The sequence below is a fragment of the Calidris pugnax genome, unplaced genomic scaffold, assembly GCF_001431845.1.
Source record: "Calidris pugnax isolate Ruff unplaced genomic scaffold, ASM143184v1 scaffold244, whole genome shotgun sequence".
Classification (NCBI taxonomy): domain Eukaryota; kingdom Metazoa; phylum Chordata; class Aves; order Charadriiformes; family Scolopacidae; genus Calidris; species Calidris pugnax.
In genome coordinates, this window is record NW_015091141.1 from 173,052 (window position 1) to 197,643 (window position 24,592).

Below are 24,592 nucleotides of genomic sequence, written 5' to 3' on the forward strand. Positions count from 1 at the left end.
TTCTGATTTCCAACCATCTGGCTTCATGCTGTTAAATAAGCTTCTCCTACAAATAACAGAACAAAAGTTAAGCATATGGAAAATCCCTTAGGTACATAGTGGATGATTCTAAATAAAATGGAAATGTGTAGTTAATATCCCTGCCTCTCTTCCCTTTGCTCTGTGTGTAGTGATGTGTATTCCTCACGGGAGCCCTCACGGTCTTCAAGCTCGCTAATATGTAAGGGTACCTCTGCATGCTGTGTGTACACCACTTCTTGATAAGAACTCACCTTTTCTCTCAAATGCTACCAAAGTTACAGTGGGGAAATGCGTGTGCCACCAGGGGTTCATATCGCTCAATTCCATATCCCCTTCTGTGCCCTCCTTCCCCTGGTAGCTCAAGCTTATAATTAACTCTCTGCCTTCTAGGGTTTGGTTCATCTGTGACTTGCTGTCTGGGCTGTAGCAAAAGGGGGTGCGTGGGCCAGCTGGACTCTGCAGGGAGCTGCGGGCTGCTGAGCCTCCGTGCTGTCGGCTCTGCCCTCGGCGTGTCACGGGAGGCTGTGTGCAGTGTGGTAGCTGCTGCTGTTTGCTGTGTTCAGGTGTGCAATAATTGAAATACGTCTAATATCTAATCAGGATGGTTAAAGTGATTATTAGCTCAGGACAGGAAGGACCTGAAGGTGTTAGAGCTGGGGCCAGAGGAGGCCATGGAGATGCTGGGAGGGCTGGAGCCCCTCTGCTGGGAGGGGGGGCTGAGAGAGTTGGGAGGGTTCAGCCTGGAGAAGAGAAGGCTCCGGGGAGACCTTGGAGCCCCTTCCAGTCCCTAAAGAAGGGGGGCTCCAGGAAAGCTGGGGAGGGACTCTGGATGAGGGAGGGGAGCCCTAGGAGGAGGGGGAAGGGTTGGACACTGAAAGAGGGGAGATGGAGCTGAGCTGTGGGGAAGAACTTGTTTGGTGTGAGGGTGGTGAGAGCCTGGCCCAGGTTGGCCTGAGAAGCTGTGGCTGCCCCATCCCTGGAGGGGTTCAAGGGCAGGTTGGAGGGGGCTTGGAGCAACGTGGTGTGGTGGGAGGTGTCCCTGCCCAGGGCAGGGGGTGGCACTGGATGGTCTTTAGGGTCCCTTCTCAACCCAAACCATTCTATGATTCTCTGTTGCTTCAATGCATTGACAGTTCTAGTCTCTGAATTTTTACAACCTGCACTGGGCTTGGGCAGCTGAAATTGTGCTCTTCCCTGGTGTCACCCAGTGAATGGCTACAGATCTGCCTCTAGCTGCTGATCGGGCTTTTTAAGTGATGGAGCTGCAGCTGAGTGAGTCACTACTCTTCAGCTGGGCTGCGGTTCCTAATATGTGCTTTTTGCCAGATGCAAATACGATGTCGAGCAGGTAGCCTGGGCCACTGGAGAGGCCGAAGTGGTGTGTTGGATGTTTAAGGAGCCGGCATATCCTGTAGTTGTGGAGTTTCTTTCTGGTTTTCTTTACAAGGTGGTTGAACATAATGTCTTTATAATTTGAGTGTAATACATGAGATTACTTTAAAAAACATGTCTGTCATTTTGGTTCTAAAGCTCTAAGAGGATGCATGTTTTTAGCTAATATGGCCCAGCTGCCCAGAGGTAACTCCTGAGAATGGTTATTGGTGCTAATCATCAGTCTGTACCTGTGTGCACCGAGTAGCTTCCTTTCACTGCCTTTTCTCATTCTTTACCTTTTTCCCCCAGGAGTTAAAGCTGGAGTCCTGCTTGCTTGGACGAGCAGAATGACTGTCTTGCAGCTCTGTTCTGAGAAGGCATAGGAGGTCTGCCACTGCACCTTCCCTCAGGTAAGAAGGGTTTCTGGGGCAGGTGTGAGTTATCAGCTGTCTGTCTTCCACAGCTTCCCATGGGTATAGCGGTCGCTGCCTATTTTTCTCAGACTTCCCTCATCTAGAGAAGCTCAGAGCAGGAAACCCGTGGCAATTGGGTGTTGCAGTGGCTGGGGAGCAACAGATCTGTCCGAGCAGCATGGTTAAGGCTGGATATTAGGAAAAATTTTTTCACTGAAAGGGTTCTCAGCCATTGGAATGGGCTGCCCAGGGAGGTGGTTGAGGCCCCATCCCTGGAGGTGTTCAAAAGCCGGGTTGATGTAGTGCTGGGAGGTCTGGTTTAGTGATGATGTTCCTTGTTTGTTGTGTGGGTGTCTATTTTTGTCAGTTCGGTTGACGGTTGGACAAGATGATCTTTAAGGTCCCTTCCAACCTAGAAGATTCTGTGATTCTGTGAACTACAGCTTATGCCACCCCCTTGTTCTCCTTCTGGTTACTTCATTTCTGGGCTGTGGGTGATTCTGGACTGAGACTCCCTCCTGTGGAGGTCCCTGACCCCCCTCCTCCAGAGGTGCAGGAATTCCTGGTTTAGCAGGCGAGGTCAGGGAGCGAGATCACGGCTAAATATGTTTGAGGAGGCTTCTCTTGCTATATTTGCACTTACTGGGAAGGTTCCTGCACGGCCTAGGTATGGTGCCCGCATAGTCATGTTACAGCCTTGCATTACAAGGTGCCCCGTGCCTCTGGCTCGGGTATCCGATACGTGATAGCCACCCGGCCTCCCCGGCTGTTTGCTTGCCCCTGCTCCACTCGCTGCAGTTCGAGTCGGATGCTCTGCTGATGCATTCTCTCGGCATTTGCCCGTTCTGCCTCCACTGGCTTTTTGTATCAGTAAGGCTCCTGGTGACCCAGCAAGTCCTGAACGTTGCTCCTTGGGTAACGTGACCCTCTGCAGAGTGACTGTCCCATTGTGAGACCCTTCTGCAAAAATTCCCTGTTCTAGAGTACTCAAACTTTTCACAGTCTTTTTCCCCCCCCCTCTCCCTTGCTTAGATTTTACTGTGTAATGGCATTTTGCAGAAGCCTTTCTGAGGGAGAATCTATTGCTGTTTGCCTTTCAATTCGTGTTTCACCTCGGGTTTTGGGCTTAAAATGTCAGCGATAAGTTGACATAATGCTCTGAGTGTGGAGTTCAGCGCTACACTGCGTCATGCTGCCGAGGGCTGTGTCTGCTCAGCAGTGGAATTTGAGTGGGGTGGAATCAGCACAGTGTCTCAAACCAGCCGTCCAGCCTTTTGTGTTTCTGATGCTCGTAGATGGTATTAATGGGAGTGATATAAAAGAACCTAAAGGAACTGCAGAAAGCAGCCTAATAACCTTTTTTTTTAATGGTTTATGGCACTTCCTTGAGATGCTGGTTATTGATGCGTATCTGAGGGTTAACACCCCGGGGAGAGAGTCTGGAGGAGGAATCCTGATGAGAAGAGTGAGAGGTGGCTGGGAGAAATGAAATGCTGAGAACCCAATTGTTCCCATCGCATGCCGCTATTTCCTCAGTTCAGCTGGAAGCAGTGGGCATCCACTCAGTGGGCTGTGATTGCCAGCTTCGCGTCAGGCGTGTTCTCTAAGCATGCTGGTTCCTTTTTCTTTTAGTGGGTTAAAACAACTAAATTCCACTTTGTGCACAAAAGCATTTTAAACACCAAGACACGGGAAGCCGTGGAAGCTTTCAACAAGAGAGGGATTCTGCGTAATGATTACAAATGTAATGCAGAAAAGGGGGGTGAGGGGGAAGAATCACCATTTAAGCTTTGCAAAGCTCCTAAACCAGGCTCCTTCTCCAGAGTACAATTGATTCTGGCTTTACATCTCCGTTTTGTGCTTTAATTATTGTGAGTTTTGTTGGAGCTCTAAGTTGAGTTCACTGCAGTGGTGTTGGGAAGCAGCAAAGGACTCTGTCGTGTGTTGGACACGACGCTGGGCTGGGACTGCAGGGACCTGCCTTTTGTGCTGCCACTGACTCACTGAGTGATGCTGGGCAAGGAGACATATATAATATGTCTCCTCCTCTCTATTTGTGAGAGAGTTAAGGCTTCTAGTAAGGTCTGTTTGAGAAAACTGCCAGAATATATTGTAGTGTTTGGTATAAGGGATCTAAAATTTTCCAATGTCTTTCTATTACAGGTGTGTAGTAAAAATGGTGCAGAAATACCAGTCCCCAGTTCGAGTCTACAAATATCCTTTTGAGCTCGTCATGGCAGTGAGTAACACTCAGCACTTTTACTTCTCCAGCGGCGAAGGGCTGCGACCTCGGGCCAGTGGGAGGTGGGGGGACTGCGGTTTTGGCTACTGTGTCTTTGGCAACATTGTGGGAACAGAGGTTTAGCTGTCGTTATCTTTTTGTCCTTTCTTCGATTTTCCATGAAAAATAAGAATCAACATCTAGGTATTTTAAGAGAGGCAGTTTAGTCATTGGAGGGGAAAAAAACCACACCAACAAAACCCAACCTTCTGTAATTAGTCTTTCACAAGGAAGGAAAAAACTCTGATATTCAGGTAGGCAGGGTTAGTTTGTCTAACGCTGTCTCTGCCTTATCACCAAATGCCAGTCAGTTTAGATTCTCTCTAGATCTGATCCCAATCAGTTTTGTAAGATGTTTGTATTTAGAATTTGATTCTAAATTACGCCGTCCTTATTGATTTGGTTAAAAGCTAGAAGTCTTTGGAAAAGTTATTCTGTATGTTGTTCTTCCTTGTTCACCCTGTGATTGAAATGTTTGGAGATCTCTCTCTAAATTTTGTGATTTCCACAAGGGGCTTGAGGGCTGTAATTAAAGTTCTTTTGCTGGGATGGAGAAAGCTGATGTGACCGTGCTGGCTTCCTTAGGTAGAGTTTAAACACATTTGTGTTATTCTGGACTTTGCTTTTCAAGGTGTCAGTCAAATATCTTTCTGAAAAGTTTGCTCTTTGCATTTCAAGGTCAGCACTGAGCATTTGGGCATTTAGCTGAGACGCTTATAGACTCTTGCAGGGCTTTGTTTTGTAATCTGTTGTGCATTTCAGTCTACACTAGGGATCCCCAAGACTTAGCATTTGCCACTCTTAGCTTGCTGGTTTCTTCACTCTGTTCCCTGCTGAACCAGGACACCAGTATTTGCTGGTTTCTTCACTGTCTCTGTTCCCTGCTGAACCAGGACACCAGTATTTTGGGTCTATTAGGGACTGAGAATGAAAATGGAAATCTATAGCCATTTCAGGAGGTGAAACCATTTCCACAAATGGAAGGGAGAGCTTGATGTAGTACATTGTGTTCATCTTGACAATGTTGCCTCTCCTGGCATTTATTTCCCAGGAATCCAGAAGATTTGTTTTATCCAAAGCAGTCTCCAGTCTTCTATTTCCATAGTTAAAACTGGGGGAGAGATTCTTTGGTCCTAAATGAGAATGATGGACCCGGAAAGTAGCAGCAGTTCCTCAGCTGAGAGCAGGTGCCATTCACTTTGATGCTCTCTAATTATCAAAACAAACACTTTCTTTTTGACAGCTGGGCTCTTCCCCCTGCCAGTTTCCCACCCCCTCTTTTTTTTTTCTCTTTCCAGTCTTACCCAAGTTTGCTGTGTCTGTTAACAGCTAAGCCAGTAACAGGCTGTAGAAGTGCCCCAACCAGTCTGGGGCTGATGTTTGGGGTAAAAAAACTTTTCTGGCCACGTTCTTTGCTCTCTCAGTGTGTCCTGTATCAGAATAAGACCCCAGCACTTGTTATGGGGATACTGGTAGTCTTTGCTCTGTGCATACCTCTCCTCGTTCCTGTTGTCTATATTAGCAGGATAAACCTAACACCAGCTGCCCCGTCACTAGATTGGCTGCTAATATAGGAGGGCTGCCTCTAGACAAATCCTTTGTAAGCTCATTAGCGGAATGCCTAAAGGCCAGGGTTTGATGGGTTTATTTTTTCAAGTGGTTTAGTTTTATTTGCTTTCAGTTTTTCGACATGACAGGACTTAAAACTCCCTGGGATTTCAGGGCTGGGATTGTAAATGTCATCCTTTTGGTGTTCAGCAAACTCGAATTCCCATTACTTTCGCAAAGTTATTAGTCCTCTTTCTTACGAAGATCGAGTTACTTGTCCAGGGTCACCCAAAGGACTGCGTAGTGGAGCAGGGAGCTGAATATAGACCCCTTAGTCCCACTCTAATGTCCCGTGAAAATCACGTGTGCCCAGCGGGATGTGCTTTATTATGCAGACTGGCATTATAAAGCAGAGTTTCGATGGAGTGGCAGCCCGTGCAGGCTGAGCTGGGTGCGGGTTTCCTTGTGGCATTTGATGTGTTCAGATGGAGCTCCCGTTTGCGTGGAGGCAGTGTGGATTTCACAGAGCCGGCGGGTGGGAGCTGTCAGTTGCTGGAAGTTTTTTGCAGGGAGAGTGGGCGTACAGCGAAGCTGTTTTGCTCCTTAGCACGTGGCCTTGCTGTTAATCTGCTTCAGCAGAAACCTGACAGCAGCTTCCTCAGCACTGGGAACCTGATATTCAGCTGCTTTCATCTTTTTTCCCCTCAAATGCTTTGTGTGAGCCTTTGGAGGGCTGAGGTCTTGCCCTGTGGTTAACAGGAGGGAAGCAGAGGTCGTGTGGGTGACCTTGAGACACCTCATCTTATGGGTGTTGAAGAACCCTTCAGTGTGATACACTTGTGCTTGATTCCTCCTCTGTATGATGGGGAGGGTCAGGCTTCTGTGGTCTGTTCAGACCACATCATGAGGCAAGTAGTGTTTGTTAGGAAACGCATTTTTCACCCAGAACCTCCAATGTTTGGACCCCACTTATAGAAAACTGCATGTGCTTCGTTCAGATATGAGGGTCTGAGAAATAGGGTTGTCGTAGCCAGGCGAAGCCAACGAGGCATTTCTTCCCAGCGTTGTTCAACCACAGAGTGTTTCCCAGGCCTTTTGTTGAGCCCTGCCATCAGGAACATGATTTATCTTCCCCGGGCTCGTACAGCGTGCATGTGTGTACAGCTCATCCTCTCGACAGCACGGGCCTCTGCTTGACAGATGAGCCGGTGCTTTTACTCTTAATACCTTTGTTATTGTGTGTCTCTGGATCATTGTCTATGGATTTACACTCTGCTGCTTACTAATACTTGTGCAGCTTGTGTTTTGGCATTGCAGGCAGGGGAATTTGACAGATCTCCCAAGCCCTCAGAAGGAGGACCGCATTCTCCTTCTTGCTCTCTTTGCCAGTCCTGCACATCTGAGGAAATAAAAAGGAATGAGCTTAGCGAGTCCCTTCTGGTTATTCGGGAGTTCTGAATTTTTTTCTTGTTAGAAGGGTCCTCCCTTCTAAAAAGGTTTAAACAAAGGGTGATCTTTCCACACCTATCCAAATTCGCTGGAGTCATCTTCTTTGTTCCTGATCTGCACTCGCATTAAAGGATCAAAACTGTTATGCTCTTCAAATTATAACTGGTGCCTGACATCTTTATCCCTTCTACTTGAAAAGAACCTTGACGTTTGTTATGCTTTGTTATCTTCTCATGTTTTTCCTTTCCATTTTATCTCTTTTTTTTATTTTTTTGGTGTCTCGTTTTAAAGGGAGCTGTTCCCTCGGATGGGTTGTCCGTGCTTCTCTGGGCCTGATCCTGTCTTCTCTTCAATTAGATTAGCAGCTTTGAGATTGCACGTCTCCTGATTTTATTTTACAGCCAAGAAAATCACAAACTATAAAGTTACTTTGTATTTTCTTTGTTTAGTAATTGTAGTTTTAAAGCTAAAAGGTTGGGTTTGGTTGTTTTTTTTTGCTAAAATGTTGTAATGAGGAAAAAAAGTCCTCAGGAGAGGTAATTCTGCCACGTGGCTTATGAGTGCTGAAGTACTCTGTAAATTGTTGTGAGCCTGATGTAGGGAGATGAGAATTTGATTTGGGTGAGCAAGTCCAAAATTCATAGTTGTACAAGAAACAGAGCTAAGAGAGACTGCATATTTAATATTATTTGTTGTCAATGAATTGTTAGGTTAGATGAGACAGTTTTAGCTGGTTAGTTTTAGCTTTGAAAGTAGTAGGGAGTTTTGTTCCCATTAATTTTAGACGTGCACTCAGCCCTTCACGCTTGCAATTGGCATTTGCCATTTTCACAGACTTTATAGCATACACTAAATTTCCTTAGGATGGTTCCTAAAGCTAGAGATCTGAAACAACCCCCCAGGGACTCTTACATGGTCTTTCCTACTCGATGTATAGTGTGAGTTGCTGCAATAGTGGTGTAAATGAGCAACTTCATGAGAGTGCTTCTCTCAGTCATTTGGTTCTCTTGCCACATTTAGAGAGCGCTTCACGTCCAGCTCTTATTGCTCCTGATTACAATCTATGGTTTCTGCTGCGAGCGAGGGGTCTTTCTGCACAGCCTGGGGCCAGGGAAAGGCTGAAGGATGCAGATCCTGAAAAGGAGAATATTCTGCTGGCAGGTTTTATACCTTGAACCAAATCAAACCTTTATCCCTTTATTATATGAGATTTTATCTCTTGTATGAAACGAAAGCTCTGCAAAGCACAACACTAGCAGGTTAAAGGCTGAGTTTAGTTAAAAGCTAAAAGAATATATGAAAAAAACATATAGGTAACCTGACATTTAAGCTTACTGCACACAGGATATCAGCTTTGTTGGCAGCCTTTGAGAGGTTTACTGCAGTTACCTAAAAACATGTCATGGCTTTCAAAAGACAGAACAAAGGTGAGGCATTTGGAAGTTTGCAGCAGCATCAGCTCTCATTGCGTGTTGCACTCCCTGCTTGAGATGAAACTGCTCTTGAGCCCCACATGTGCCCAATGTGAGTCAGTGCTTCTTTCTGCTTGACCTCGTTTCTTGGTGCTGCCCACGGCGTGTGTTGACACATATATGAGCAGCTGAGAGCCTGATCCCTTGAAAATGCACACATGGACAGCAGCAGTGTGTGTTTCACCCTGCCCTGGTTGGGTTGTATTATTCACTCTAGGATGCTTCTGCTTTGTGCAATGCCAGTTTGGGATGGGGAGTGGTTGTTCTGGGGGTGCACGTGTGGTGTAGAGGCATTTTTGATCTCGAGCATCACTCAGACTCTCTAATAGATCTCTTGGGTGGCATCTTATGATTCCTCTGCCTGGGTCTGCAAGTGAAGGCTTGGCCATCTGAGGTCCTGGCCTGCCACCTGTACTTCCAAGCAGCTCTTTTCTGGTTTTACTGGCAACTCAGTGTTCTTTGTATTTAGTTGATCTGGAGTTCTTTAATTTTCAGGTGAGACAAAGTAGGAAGTTAATGGAACTGGGGTGGTGTGTAGCTCTGTTTCTTCTCAGTGTGGCTGCAAAGCTGGGTGGCAATTTTAGTTCAGGGTGTAAATGTTGCAGGTTTATTTAGAGTCAGAAATTACTTCCCATGAAGTAAGCAGCAGAAAGTATTCCTTCTCCATCATCTTTACTCTCATCCTGTAGTACCGGGTCGTAGCCTGTCAAAAGCCATCGTCTGTGGTCCCTGTGTTTCTCGTGTGCCTGACGCTACTGAAGCTGTCTTGCTGAAAGTCACTGCATTTGGCAGAGGTCCTCGCTCTTGAATAATCCACCAGCAGATCAGCCTTGACTACCCTGGCAGTTTGCACGCTGGCAAAGCTCTTGTGCACTCACTGAAGTATTGCTCATTTACAGCAGTTGAGGACGTGGCCCAGTTACGTGCAAGAGTCAAACATCCAGTACGACTACAATCAAAATGCATCACCTCTTTCACAATCATCCAGACGCCCTTTTGTGCCAGCTGTGTTGGAGGCTCTTGTTTTTGCAGGCTAATTGGAAGCGGCTCCTTGCTATTTTAGCCGTCAGGTTTAGCTGCAGGAGAAGAAACTGAATATTGAGGTTCAGTTCCTGACAGCTAGGACTGCTTTCCATACACCTCTTCAAAATTATTTGTGCCTTTTCAGCATCAACATGCATTGCGTTAAAGATGTTAGATCTTTAAGTAGCTTTATTTAATGTCTTCTTCCTGTTGCATTTAGCACATTGAGTGTGTACAGAGACTGCTTACATCCTCGTATCATGCATTCTCTCCTCTCTAATGCTGAGGAGTCTTAAAGGATTCAATATTTCACTGACTTAAGCAGTGATGCTCGACGGAACCTCTGAGCTCTCTTTTGCTGGGTAGGCACCACAGTGGGGCCCAAACAGCTTGCAGTACACATCAGTAACAGATAAAACAGGGTGTGAAAGCAGTATAACTCACAAGCAGACTGATGTCTAGCGAGGAACGCGTTAGTTCTGTGGGTTTGTTGGGAGTGACAAGTTCAATGTGTGTGTTCACAGCCCGTCCGGGTCCCCGAAAGCTCCGCTGGTGTCTCGCTACATGAGATGTGCGGAGGGGATGCTCTAGGTCAGCTACAGTGCAATATCTTACAGTGCCTACAGCACAGATGCACCTCAATACATTTTTGGGGGTTCCTATATATAATTAACTGTAACTACAGACTGGAATATCCCCATTTGGAGCTCTAACTGGTTGTCATTATTTTGGTAACATCACAGTCGGGTTTTAAATAGAGAAAAGTAGAATCTTAAGTAAAATATTTGATGCCAGTTCATAGACTCTGCTTTGAAGCCTGAGCTCTGGAAGGAGAAGAGCACTTACTGCAGGGAGAGCGGAGTGGTTTCTGGCAGTCGGACTCCCTCTGAAGCAGCAGTGATGGTGCAGCTGATGAGAGGGATGTGCAGAGCAGCCAAAGAGGTTGGAGTGGAGCTCGAAGCGCAGCATCTGCAGGAGTGCCAGAGGAGAGGTTCCTGCAGTGGTTCCTGCCCGCTGTGTCCTTGGACATTCGCAGATAACACAGGGCAGAGCTTTGCAGGGTGCAGCCTGCATGCCCAGTTCTCAGGCGCTGTCTGAAATGGTATTTGTGGTTGGCAGTACCCCAGAGATGGAGAGAGACTCCATGAGCAAGGGGGAAAATGTTCTAGAAGTTCTTCTTTGCCCTTCAATCCATTGCACACGTGACATGAAATGCCCCGATAGTAATCTGAGTGGTAGTTAGGAAGTGGATGCTCACCTACAAAATGGAATCTACTCTTTGTCAGGATTGTTTGTATATAGAACTTGAGTGCAGGCAAATAGTACTTGGGTGTGGGGGGTCTGTGCCAGATATTTTAAAGGCGGCAACATCCCTTGTCCCTTCTTGCTGCATTTTGAAGGCAAATTTGTCGTGACTCTCAGAATCTACTGGGTTAACATTTTGTGCACTTAGAGAGGATCTAGTGTTGACTCAAGACATGATGCTTCAGTGTTACTTGATGGTTTGAAACTGTGCTGTCAAGATACACTATAAATATCCCATCATCTTACTGCTGAGAAGCATTTGGCAGCACAAGTCTGAAAGTAATGATCTCTGTGTCAGCTGGGATGACTCTTCACAGCTGTATTCATTTGTTCATCCCTGTGCCCTGCCACCACCTCCTCCTGGTATTGAGCAGGTTGAGAGTGAGCAATAGTCAGGCTGACAAGAAGCTGACATTTCTCTTGAGATCATGGTGTGGGATTTTCCTGTGAGTAGAAAATGTTTGATGACCACAGCTGCTGGAAGTGGATGGAAGAACTGCTTATTCAGACAGAGTTCTGGAGAACTGCTGGCAATATCTGCACATCTGGCCAGGAAAAGTGTCTTCTGGGGATCCTACAAGTATCTGACAGCTTTGCATTGCCCGTTTGTTGGGCAAGAATGGTTTAGGAGCGGATGGTGCTGGCACCATATGTGGATTGGAGAGAAGATTTATGGTAATTCAGAGTCTGAAGAGGATAGTCTTTGTTTTCTTTTTCTCCTTCTCCAGCTGCAACGTGGAGGCTTATTTCCTTGAAGGTTGAGTTGTGTCTTCAGCTTAATCTGATCAGTGCAGGCTGGTACTGGAAAGGATGAGCTCTAAAGTAAGCTGTAGTTCTGTGGCACTGCAGCATAGCACAAAGAGACACAACAAAGCTGGAGGTATCACCATTACCTAATATTCCAGTAGTAAATCAAAGAACCCTCTGTCTTCTACTGAATGTTTAAGTACAGAAGGTAAATAATAACCTCTTGAGGAAGGACTGAAAGAGGTGGGTAAATTTAGAATTGTAGAATGGTTTGGATTGGAAAGGACCTTAAAGCCCATCCAGTGCCACCCCCTGCCCTGGGCAGGGACACTTCCCACCACACCACGTTGCTCCAAGCCCCCTCCAACCTGCCCTTGAACCCCTCCAGGGATGGGGCAGCCACAGCTTCTCGGGCCAACCTGGGCCAGGCTCTCACCACCCTCACACCAAACAAGTTCTTCCCCACAGCTCAGCTCCATCTCCCCTCTTGCAGGGTCCAACCCTTCCCCCTCCTCCTAGGGCTCCCCTCCCTCATCCAGAGTCCCTCCCCAGCTTTCCTGGAGCCCCCCTTCTTTAGGGACTGGAAGGGGCTCCAAGGTCTCCCCGGAGCCTTCTCTTCTCCAGGCTGAACCCCCCCAACTCTCTCAGCCCCCCCTCCCAGCAGAGGGGCTCCAGCCCTCCCAGCATCTCTGGGGCCTCCTCTGGCCCCGCTCCAACAGCTCCATGTCCTTGGGATGTTGGTGGCCCCAGAGCTGGAGGCAGCACTGGGGGGTGTCTCCCCAGAGCGGAGCAGAGGGGCAGAATCCCCCCCTGGCCCTGCTGGCCACGCTGCTGGGGATGCAGCCCAGGGTGGGGGGGTTTCTGTGCTGCCAGCTCATGTTGCTGGTGAATGTTCAGCTTCTCACCCACCAACACCCCCAAGTCCTTCTCCTCAGGGCTGCTCTCAGCCCATTTTCCACCCAGCTTGGGTTTGATGAACCATCATCAATTGTTACATCTCTGCCAGCATGGATTTTTTTTTTTAAAACTGTGAAGCACAGTGACCTGCACTTGTTTGACCCGGAATTATGGTCAATTTGTATAAATTCTCACAGCAGCTTCTGGCAAGGACAAGTTGTCCTTGCCAACTAGGCCTTGCCTTCCAACTAGGCATTACTCTGTAAGCCAGCCTTTTTGATTTGGGGGTGATTCACTGAGCAGTGAGTGTGTGATGTGACACTTGATTGCTGTGTTTTGCTCTTCAGGGTGTTAGTCACCTGAGATATCTGCTTCCTTGCCTTCATGTTTTGGTGTCTCTTTCTGCTACGGGCTATGACAAATTTGTCCAATGAGTTGACCATGGCTCCTGGAGAAGGCATCACCTCATGGCTATTTGTAAAGGCAAAGGTATAAACATTGTTCTTGTTGTGACTTGAACTGCTCCACCACCAAGGTCTTCTCCCTGGTAAGGCGTGGAGAAAGCTGTAGCAGAAGAGCTGGAATGGGGTATTGTTTCTTCTCAGACAGGAGGTCAAGCACGTTGGTAGTTTCCTGAGTTAGCTTTGTGCAGCTGCAGTTTGTTAGGTCTGCAGTTTCACTCGGTTGTGCCTGTATTGTAATAGACAGCTGCTGCTCTCTCAATTGTTTCTTTCACCAAAAGCTGAAGAAATGAGGCAAATTATTGGCTCTGGGCCAGGCAGAGATAACACTGGGTCAATGTTTCCAGCCTGGTTACTGTGGTCCAGTGGACTCCTCGCTGGCAAATCTTTTTCTTTTTTCCAGCAAGAGTGTTTTTTCTCAGGCCCCAAAGACTTTTTCTGCTACTCTGCAGATGCTCTGCACCTCCTCAAAATGCAGGTCTCTTTTCCCTGCCTTCAGAGCATTTCTCCACCCCAAATAGCCATTTGATCCCTCCCTGCTCCCCATTATTCCACAGGTATTTTATTTTGCACTGCCACGGCTATCAAGGAGCAAAGGTATCTGTTCTAGTGATTGCAAAGGAAGTGGATTATTGTGTCTGGTGAATAGGTATGTGGACCCTGCAGTTCCCTTCAGCAGTTAGTCTAAGTAGGAGGAGGGACTGCAAGACAAAATGATTACTTTTTTCCTAAATGGACAAAATCTGGAGAGAGATCATAGAATCATAGAATTGTCTAGGTTGGAAGGGACCTCTAAGATCATCTAGTCCAACCGTCAATCTAACTGATAAAAAAACTCCATCACTAAACCATGTCTCTAAGCACTATCTCCATCACTAACCCACGTCTCTAAGCACTATGTCAACCTGTCTTTTAAATACCTCCAGGGATGGTGCCTCAACCCCTTCCCTGGACAGCCCATTCCAAGGCTTAAGAACCCTTTCAGTGTAAAAGATTTTTCCTGATATCCAATCTGAACCTCCCCTGGCACAACTTGAGGCCATTTCCTCTTGTCCCATTGCCTGTTCCTTGGGAGAAGAGAGCAACCCGCACCTCTCTACACCCTCCTTTCAGAGAAGGTCTCCCGTCAGCCTTCTTTTCTCCAGGCTGAACATCACCAGCTCCGTTGCCCTTCTCTAGACCCTCTCTAGACCCGCTCCAGCCCCTCAATGTCCAGCAGTGTAAGGGGCCCAAAACAGCACTCGAGGTGGGGCCTCAGCAGTGCCCAGTACAGGGGGACCACATCCCAAGTCCTGCTGGCCACGCTGTTCCTGACACAGGCCAAGATGCTGTTGGCCTTCTTGGCCACCTGGGCACACTGCTGGCTCCTTTTCTGCCAGGCAGCTCTCCAGCCACCAATATTTACGTATCATTAGAGCTTCTCAAAAGCTAGTCCAAACACTTCCACTTCCTACTTAAAAGTCACAAGGGGTTTATCTTGCTCTCCTCATCTCTTTTCAAATGATGATCTGGATATCTTTATTTGAAACTTGATATCGTATCTCCTTCTCATTTCCAACTCATCTAACATAGATGTACCTTTTCTTCCTTTATCTTGGCAAGCTGCACATGGTTGTAAAATGACCTCAAGGAATCTTTCTAATTAATACAGATTTAAGCTCTGTGTTTGATTATGGAAGTTTGAAGTGTTTGAGCTCTTAGCACAAGGATGAAGTCTTACCCTTGTAACATTCATATAATATTGACTACAACAGTTTGTCTACATCAGGTGAATAACAGTTTAGTTCCTTCAGGTGTTCTACACTATTAAATTTTCCCCAATAGCTGAGCTTTTACACTCTTGAAGATCCCTCTCAAGTTCATCTTGACATCATACAGGAGTCAGCCCATAGTTTTTCTGTTCCTGTGCTCCTGCTTGAGTCTGAAGCAGCAGATCTCTGTGATGCCATCACTAAGGAAACTCTACCAGTATAAAAAAAAAAAAAAAAGCCCAAACAACCAAACCCTAAAGACGTGGTGGCTGGGCAGCCACTTCAGAGCATCACTTTTCAAGTAGAAGATGGATGTTTTCCTGCCAACCGCTATTCCAAAATAGCCCCGTGTGTTTCTGCATGATTTCATGGACAGCAGCATTCAGCACGCGAGCTCTGGATGTTTACTCTGCGAACCATCTGTGTGCCGACAGGGAGAATCCAAACCAGTTTGCCTGTTTGCTGTGTGTTAGTGAGAAGCCTGAACTCATCTGGCTTAGAGAGGTGACTGGTGTGGGGGGAAAGCCAGAACTGGGAGTTGGTTTGCAGCCCCAAGACTGGAAGGCTAACATCCCCTCTAGGGTATTAAGGTATGAAACTAGATCATCCAACAAAAGCTGCCTCAGTTGGAACCACTCAGGACCCAGCAGACGCTGGGCTGGAGGAAACTGCCCAGAAACCTGGGTGTGTGCAGGAGAGTGTGGGTTTTGAGGTGTTTTCTTTCATGTGGTAATTCAGTGCTGGGATGTCCCTCTTGTTTTGGATTCCGGAGGCCTCTGTTGTGTAATTGATTTCAAGGTCACTGGCTAGAAAAGGCTGTTGAAACCCGCAGAGGAGGAACAGGAGTAGCTGTTACAGAAGATCCTGCCCTCCAGCAGTGTTCCCTGGCTGGTGCAGGAAACAACAGCGGGACAGCTATTGCCAGGCTGCAGGAGATTAAACTGGAGCGGGGAGCAGGACCACGCTTGCGCTCTCAATGCCTATAACACCTCCGTACCAGCGAGGTGAAGGACTTGGGGAGCACCTCTGTGCTCTGGAGGGGAAAGGGTTAAGCAGGTGACATAGAGGAGAGTAATTTCTCCTTTTCTCTGTGGTTGTGAGCTTTTAGAATGTCATTTTTTGGTTTTGACGCTTGTGTTCTTGTATAACTTCTTGTTTGACATCTGGCTGACCTTCAGGACAATATCTTCTCACAGATGCATTTCTTCAGTTATTGTGTATTTGACCAACAATTTAGGACAATTAAGTGTGGTTTCCTTGCATTGTCCTCCAAGACTCTCTTCTCACCAGGTGTTTTCATCTGTCCCACTGGTAGCCCCATAAACTGGTTGGCCAGCGTAGGTAAAACCATTCAGACACATCTCCCAGGAGACTGTAGGGTCAATGTGCTCTTTACTGGTTTCAGAGTCAGCTGCATCAGTGCTGATTAGTCCTTGCTGGGTGTAATTAGTCATTTATCAGCTCCTATGGCACTGTGGGGTCTTGGGCTGGGATGCAGAGCCTTGTCTCTGCCATGGTTTGAGCGGTACAGCCGGGGAGCCTCCTCCAAGACAGTCCTGGTGGCCACCTGTGTCACCCCAGGACATGCTGAGGAGTTTGGGGATCACGGGGCAGGCTGTGCTGGTGGCATGTTCACCCGAACATATGCACGGCAGCCTTGCACAAAAGGAAGATCTGACACTGCTTAAACCTTGAGTATCTGTTATGACTTCACTGCGTATTTTAAATTCTTTTCGCTAGACAATGTTTCACTTGGAAATTTTTTCATATATTTTCTACTTTTTTGAATTAATTCCAACAAGCTGTCATCTGTATCTAAATGATTAATTTTATTTTTTTTTTTTTTTTTAGACTTTAAGTGCACCCAAAACCAATTGGTTATATTTCCAAGCAAAATATCTCGGAGAGTTCAAACAGATCCCAAATCCCTCAGTCTTCACCCAGGTCTCCTGTGAGATTTAATGTGTAATTTCAGTCTGAGGGAGGTAACTGCAAAGATTTAATTGACATTCGTATGTTGGTCACATGTGTACAACCCACCACGAAAAACCCCACGATTGCACTATTTTCTGCAATAATTTTTTTTTTATAAGAAATCTGGGAAAAAAACAACTTGATTTAGGGGAGGGCTCAGGAGATGCTCATAGTCTTCTCTGGTTCTGCCTGTCCATGTTAATCCCGGTGGGGGTTAGAAGACAGGAGGGAGAGGCTTCGTGGAGTCATTAATTTTATATATATACATATGTATATATATTTGCTCCTGTTCAAGACTTCAGTCCTCAAGGTGATTGTCTGAACGCGATATTGTGGGTGTGCACTGCAGAGAAAGCAGCGGCACAATTGCAGGGACAATTCCTTCTGGGGACGGAGGGGCAGAGAAGGGAGAGACAAATCGTGGCTCCTAAGTACTGGTCGGTGCCGTTCCTGCGGTGAGGAGATGGAGGAGAAGATGCAGGCAGATTGGCAGCCCAAGTATTAAAACAAGCCTATGTTAAGTACTCCGTGCCTTTCATTTGCCTGGGATGTTCTGTTGTTCACCTTGTACTCTGCAGAATCACAGGAAGGAAGAAAATAACAACTAGGTCTGGCAATGGCTTAAAAAAAAAAATAATAATGAAAATATTTCTGTCTTTGATTTCCCTCAGTTCCTCTATTGGAGCAAAAAGGTACTGCTGTGTATAGATACTGATTTTGGTAAGAGGATGCTGGGTGGGGAAGCTGGATTCTCTCCTGATAGCTCCATCCCATCAGCAATGAAAGATCAGGCACGTTCATGGTACAACTTCACTGTGGCTAGTGCTTCAGCTGTCCTTCGGATGATCACAGGCACCTTCGGCTGCCGTATTTTTAGAGTTGTTTTGCAAAGAAGATTAGAAAAGACTTAGAATCTCTTTCCCACATTGATATTTTCTCAAATATGGAAATGTTCAGCATTTTTAGCTGACGAGTTTGGCCTGTCATCTTAATTATATCACCAGGGCTGTGTGTAGACATGGGCTTCTCCTACCTGACCTTTCTTCGTTCTCTGGATGCTGTTTAGATGTCTGAATCTTAGAACGGTTTGGGTTGAGAAGGGACCTCAAAGCCCACTGTCTGAATCTTAGAACGGTTTGGGTTGGAAGGGACCTCAAAGCCCACCCAGTGCCACCCCCTGCCCTGGGCAGGGACACCTCCCACCACACCAGGTTGCTCCAAGCCCCCTCCAACCTGCCCTTGAACCCCTCCAGGGATGGGGCAGCCACAGCTTCTCGGGCCAACCTGGGCCAGGCTCTCACCACCCTCCCACCAAACAAGTTCTTCCCCACAGCTCAGCTCCATCTCCCCTCTTTCAGGGTCCAGCCCTCCTCCCCCTCCCTCATCCAGAGTCCCTCCCCAGCTTTCCTGGAGCCCCCCTTCTTTAGGGACTGGAAGGGGCTCCAAGGTCTCCCCGGAGCCTTCTCTTCTCCAGGCTGAACCCCCCCAACTCTCTCAGCCCCCCCTCCCAGCAGAGGGGCTCCAGCCCTCCCAGCATCTCTGTGGCCTCCTCTGGCCCTGCTCCAACAGCTCCATGTCCTTCCTGTGCTGATCTAGTGACTGCACTCTGGTAGTAGTTGTCCTGGTCTTGGTTTTGCTAGATTTAGTGACAGTTCTTTAGGAAGCCCATCTCCAGGTGGGTCAAGTACATATTTAGTGGGGAAAGAAAGAGCCTATGTGTGAGCTGCTGTTTTCCAAAGTCACGGGATTAACAGGGACAGCCCTCTCCTAGGGCAGGGTTTCTAGTTACGCTTCTTGCGAGTGTGATGAGGGCACGTGGAAGGAGTGGAATGGGACAAACAGTTCATAAATAGTCACTAAATGTTCTGATATACCAGTGGCCTGCAAAAGTGTCCACAACTTTCACTGCCTGAATGCTGAGACCCTGGTAACCACGAATGGGTGGCCTGGAGAGACCTGGTCTAGTGGGAGGTGTCCCTTACCAGGGCAGGGGATTGAAACAAGATGATCTTCAAGGTCCCTTCTGATCCAAACCATTCTATGATTTTATGTCCGTGCTAGAATAGGAAGGGAGAAGAGGGTAAAGACTTTGACCTTAAGGTAGCACAGGGTGGTGGGTTGGAGTCTGGAGGATTGGGACAGGACAGATGGAGGCACAAGTAGAAAGTATTAAACTTGCCTGAGAAGATTAACATGCTGGCGACTGCAGGCACCAGAGAGCAGGTAATAAAGGACACCTCGCCTTATGCTCTGTGACCCTTGAGAAGAGGGCAGTATTCCAGGAGGGCATAGCTGGGAGCATCCCGTGGCTGAGCCTGACAACCATCTGTGGATTCCCATCGTAACAGATGAAGCTTTTTAAAGCCACGAGCTTGCTTTTGTTGTGTGGAGTTGTGTGAACTGGTGGTGGGAACAGTCACTTGCCATGGGAAACTCTCTTTATCTAAAACGAATTAGCTTTTTCTTGTGATCAGGAGAAAAAAGTGCTAGAATAGGAAGGGAGAAGAGGGTAAAGACTTTGACCTTAAGGTAGCACAGGGTGGTGGGTTGGAGTCTGGAGGATTGGGACAGGACAGATGGAGGCACAAGTAGAAAGTATTAAACTTGCCTGAGAAGATTAACATGCTGGCGACTGCAGGCACCAGAGAGCAGGTAATAAAGGACACCTCGCCTTATGCTCTGTGACCCTTGAGAAGAGGGCAGTATTCCAGGAGGGCATAGCTGGGAGCATCCCGTGGCAGAGCCTGACAACCATCTGTGGATTCCCATCGTAACAGATCAAGCTTTTTAAAGCAACGAGCTTGCTTTTGTTGTGTGGAGTTGTGTGAACTGGTGGTGGGAACAGTCACTTGCCATGGGAAATTTTCTATTTATCTAAAAAGATTTAGCTTTTTCTTGTGATCAGGAGAAAAAAGTTCAGGTGGAGGCCTCACAGATACAGGAAGTTCTCTGAGAAACGCGGCAAAGCAAGGAGGTGATTACTCAGGGACGTGGAGAGGATGAATTGAAGACCTGTGTTTTGTTTATGGCCAGAACTCCCCCTGGTTTTCTGCTTGCACTTCCCTCCCGACACCAGAGCAATAAGATAATCTGAAATAACTTCTGTTCCGTTCAGAGGTCTAGGAGCAGGAGATATGGAATGTGTCCTTAAGTGCCTGAGCTATTTTAAGAGCAGGTATTATTCACAGCACCAGGGTTCACGAATACGTACAGGGGCAACCAGCCTTCGAACCGCTGGGGCGGTGGAGAACGTGGCCACCCCTCAGCGTGCCCGAGGCACCGTGCGTGTGCTGCCAATGAGCTGATCTTGGTCATTATCACATGAATATTTTCTTCTGCTGTAGATAATTCTTTTGTGAGTGTTTGTTTTTATATGCTTTATCGAATGGTTGCGTCTTGCAGAAGATGGCAGCCATTCATGGAGGGTGGGCTCATCCGTGGAATGACAGCACAAAATTCTGATCAGCAAAGGGATGAAGATCAGTGGAAAAGGGAGCAAGGGTTCTCCTCCTGTCACACCTGTAATTGAATCCTGCACTTCTTGTGCAGCTTGAGCTGGTGTTGCTCCAATTAGATATTTCCAGTAGCATCCCAACACGCAAACATTCCATCCTGCAAAGATCTTGCAATATAATGAGAGATGGAGAAGTTTTGGGGAAGAGGAGCAACAGTAGGTAGCATTTATGCAAGTTAACTTGGTTTGCTGCAAGTGCCGTGGAAAGATGGGTTTTCACTAGAGCTGATAAAAAGGCTTTTCAGAGGGAAGAGGGTTAGTTAAAACAAGGAAGATTTCAGAACCAGGATGGAATTGTGTGAGAAATGGATAAATCAAGGCAAAGTGAGTAGCCAGTAGTTGGTGGTCTTACCCTTGGTAGCCTAAGGCAATTAGACAATTGTTTGACACATCACAGTTTTAAGGCATGGGCATATTAAATATTATTAAATAGTTTCTTCATAGAGGCCGTATGTCAGACTTGAATTGTGTTATCTCTGGGTCAAGTCTTTAGTAGAAATCAGCAGAGCTGTGCTTGCTTTTGCCAAAGATCAGGTTCCTGATGTCCGAGTTACTAGGAGTCCCTTCCCAGTACTGTTTAACAACAAGCTTTTGTTTCTAATTTGCGTGGAAAGAAGAGTTATATAAAGACATGCTTAACTTGATGACTGACATGAGCGGATGCCAGCTCTCTTCATAAATGTTTTAACTTCAGCCCCTGCATTGGCTCCCCTTTTCCCAGAGGTGAAGGGCATCTGTTTTGTTGGACTCTCACTATAAGGGCATTAATTAATTCGGAAGGAGTTAAAGTTAATCCTAGCCAGAAGCTGGAACTCGCTTTGTTTTCACTTCCAGGCCTATGAAAAGCGCTTTCCTACGTGTCCAGAGATCCCAGTCTTCCTGGGGAGTGAAATCCTGCACGAATCCAGGAGTGACGACGGAGCCATACATATCATAGAGCGGAGCTGCAAGCTGAACGTGGATGCTCCTCGGCTGCTGAAGAAGGCAAGTGGGAGGCAGAGTCATGGGTTTTTTGCCTGACTAAGATTAATGAAGTCTCCTAAAGTTTCCTCTTTCCCCCTCCTCCTCAGATTGCAGGGGTAGAGTATGTTTTCTTCATCCAGAAAAACACAGTGAACTGGAAAGAGCGAACTCTACGTATTGAAGCCCACAACGAGACTTTTGCCAACCGCGTTGTCGTCCTCGAGACGTGCAGCTACTCAGTAAGTGCCTTCTTCCTTCTTCCCTGCGAAGGAAGTCTTGAAAGTCAAGCACTAAATACAGACTGAAGTTGTTTGAATGAATTTGAACACCGGACCAAAACATTCCATGATTAGATACTCTATGATTAGGACTGGAAAATTTGTTTGGTCTCAGAGTGTGGGCTTTTTTCCAGTGCTTTTGTAGGGCTTTAGAAACCTTTTTGGGTCGATTGTGGTTCCCTGGTTGGGGTGTTAGGCCCCAGAGCAAGAGCAGATGGTGCTTCAGAGCTGCTGGTGTTCCCCAAATTTCTTTTTGGTTGAAATTCAAGTTCATAAAAGCATCTGGAGCTTGCGCATGTATTTAGATTTGGATGTTTAGAAGGAAACCCTTAATACTTATTATGATGAGGGCCAGAGGAAGTCTGGCAATTAATTTTGCCCCCAGATAAGCAAAAGTTTTAAGGCATTGTCATGATTTTCATGGTCTAAATATTTGGAGAAAGGTCTTGAGCCTTATTTGTGGCCTGAGACATCTCCCTTTGTGGCTGCATCTTCAGCAACAGTGTCCCATTTCGCTGTAGTTGTGCTATTAGGGCTCAGTCACCATTAAATAGCTTCATCTGTTTCTGGAAGCAATCAGATATTGCTTTTTGTTCCCTAAACAAAAGCCCAGATCCTGTTACTTACCTGCCCTTTTGGCAACTGGACAACAGTTCAGCTTCTTGGGAGGGAGCATACTGGACATGGCTTCTGTTTCAAGCAAGAAAAAGAGTTGAAAAGCTATTAACGTTTTGGATGGTTGAGGGGGTTTCCTGAGCCAGAGATCAGTTGGTGGCTACGTGGGGCTTCCTAAAAACTACAGTAAATCAAAGGTCCATCCTTGTGAAAGGCGCTGACAGATCTGAAAGGCTCCCAGGTCAGCTCTGGAATGGCTCAGCCGTTGTTGCACTTGCTGATTTTTGGCTGCTGTTGCCTCCAGCTCGCGTCCTTGGGAAGGAAACGTGGGGAGCTGGGCTCGGAGGGGAGCGCTTTTCCTGGAACAGGGCGGGAGCTGGCTGCCTGCATCCTCAAGATGCTTCCCTGCTCTATTTTTACCAGTTCCCTTTTCCCTGCCAGAGCGCACCGGAAACAGGTTTATTCTCATCTTTCCTTTTCTGCAGGGCTCTCTGAAGCAACTTGGAGAAACATGATCCTGCTCTTGCAGTGACTTAATATCTCCCCCGGGGGAATTTGTGTCCTTCATAGAGCTCCTATCTTTGTTGGGGGGGGCTGGAATTTTTTTCTCTCGTGGCAGTTTGTGAAGAGCAGCAACTACGGAGAAAAGGCAGAGCCTTCTCAGCAAAGGGTTAAGTTTAAAAGAGGAAAAGATTATGTATGTATTTACCATATAGAGAGTAACTGAGGGGAAATGGATGGAAAGGAAAGGTGAATATTGAACCAGCAGTGGGAAAACTCCCTGCTCTGCCGTGTCTCCCCATGTCTTGAGGGGGAAAAATGACATTCAGTGGCCGAGTTTCTTATCCAAAACTAGAAAAGAAACCTGTGTTCTGTTCTTCTTCCTTTGCTGCAGATGTAGGAGGTTTAATTGCAGGTTCTGAGAGGCCATCCCTGTCTTTCTGTAACGTGATGGTTTCCAGTGGGCAGGCTCACTACTATTTTAGTGCAACTTCTGCTATGAATATTACCGTTCAGTTGTGCTGGGACAGAGGTGAGGTTTAATCTTGATTTCCCTGTGTGTGTGAAGAATGCCAGATCAGCCACAACATCCATATGCCCAGTTCATGGTGTGCTTCTATTACCCTGGGAGAATTCATCTGACTTTTAAATGTGGGTGCCTCGTAGGAAGCCTCTTTTGCCCTCTCACTCTGTAACTCTGGAGATGAAACAGCCAGTTTGGTTCCAGGGGCGAGGGCCCTGCAGTAATGTGAATTATCTGCTACTGTCCAACACCGTGTGTGTCTTCTGGCTTAGGTTCACCCTGAGAACGAAGAGTGGACTTGCTTTGAACAGTCTGCATCTCTCGACATCAAGTCATTTTTTGGCTTTGAAAGCACGGTGGAAAAAATTGCCATGAAGCAGTACACCTCCAACATCAAGCGGGTGAGATGGGCTTCCCTTTGTACTGGAAAAGCAAAATCAAACGCCTGCTCTCGGTGTCCCTGGATTTTGTTTTTTGTAAAATAGACCCACTACAGTTTTATATCCTTGTGTATGTCTCTGAAATCCCTCAGTAGAGTAAAATGAAGAAAAAGCCAGTGTGCAGCGAGCGAAAAAACAATCTGGAATGTGTGTGTGCAGGGGAGGGAGCAGGGATGGCAGTGGGTGCTGTGGGTGCCAGGCTCCTCGCACACTGGGGACTCTGTTCTCATGCAGGAAGAGAAAGTTCTGGGCAGAAACCAGCAGCTGTCTCTGCAATAGCCTGGGCAGAGGTGCTTCCTTTCGTTGGCCTTTTCTTCTGGGCTGCAGAGGAACTGGGCAGCTAATTGATGGTTTGGGAGCAGGATAACAAGATAAAAGTGTTATAATGGTACTTGCATCCGTAGCATTAGAATTTGCCCGGCCAGTGTTACAATTCACCATTTGTATGATGCTGAAATACTGAAATTTTACCAACAGGGTCATGCAGATGGAAGGAGACAACTATTTCCCTTTTTCTTTATAATTTCTCTAACAGTATTAGTCATCTCATCCTGAGGAAAACTCTTTTGCACCTTGCTGGTTCTGGGCAGATGGGATTGGTTTTTTTACCTAATGAGAGTTTTCCCCTTCAGGGCAAGGAAGTGATTGAACACTATCTGAAGGAACTGATCTCCCAAGGGATCACTTTCATCCCCCGCTGGACGCCTCCCCCAGTGTGTGGGCAGAAGGAGGAGAGACCCCCAGCTGTTGGACACGATGCTGAGGAGGAACCACCAGAGTCTGGGGATCGTGGAAGTACCAAAGAGCAAAGTGGCAGCTCATGCCCCACAGCAGAGGCTATCATTCCTGATGGTATGTGATGTCAGGGCAGCAGCAGCTGCTGGCCATCTAAATGCCTCGAGTAGCACTGACTAAGAAGTTTATTTTTATTTATTTTTTTAGCACGAGGTTTTTCTTCTGGATTGTGGGTGGGGAGGAGGGAAAGTTATTCTCTTTTTTCAAGAAAAACACAAACAATGGAACTTTTTTTTTGCTTCCCCGC

At 46.9% G+C, this 24,592-nt stretch overlaps 1 protein-coding gene across 1 annotated transcript in view; it reads left to right on the forward strand.

The window, feature by feature from the left end:
- The first annotated feature begins 560 nt into the window (after positions 1 to 560).
- SEC14L5 (SEC14-like lipid binding 5) overlaps positions 561 to 24,592 on the forward strand; it is a 59,584-nt gene continuing 35,552 nt past the window's right edge. The window contains exons 1-7 of the mRNA XM_014958866.1: positions 561 to 584; positions 1,705 to 1,805; positions 3,972 to 4,047; positions 21,065 to 21,214; positions 21,301 to 21,432; positions 23,383 to 23,511; positions 24,183 to 24,402. Of these exons, the coding sequence (XP_014814352.1) occupies positions 3,985 to 4,047; positions 21,065 to 21,214; positions 21,301 to 21,432; positions 23,383 to 23,511; positions 24,183 to 24,402 (694 nt within the window). The 5' untranslated portion in view covers positions 561 to 584; positions 1,705 to 1,805; positions 3,972 to 3,984. The remainder of the gene's footprint in view (positions 585 to 1,704; positions 1,806 to 3,971; positions 4,048 to 21,064; positions 21,215 to 21,300; positions 21,433 to 23,382; positions 23,512 to 24,182; positions 24,403 to 24,592) is intronic.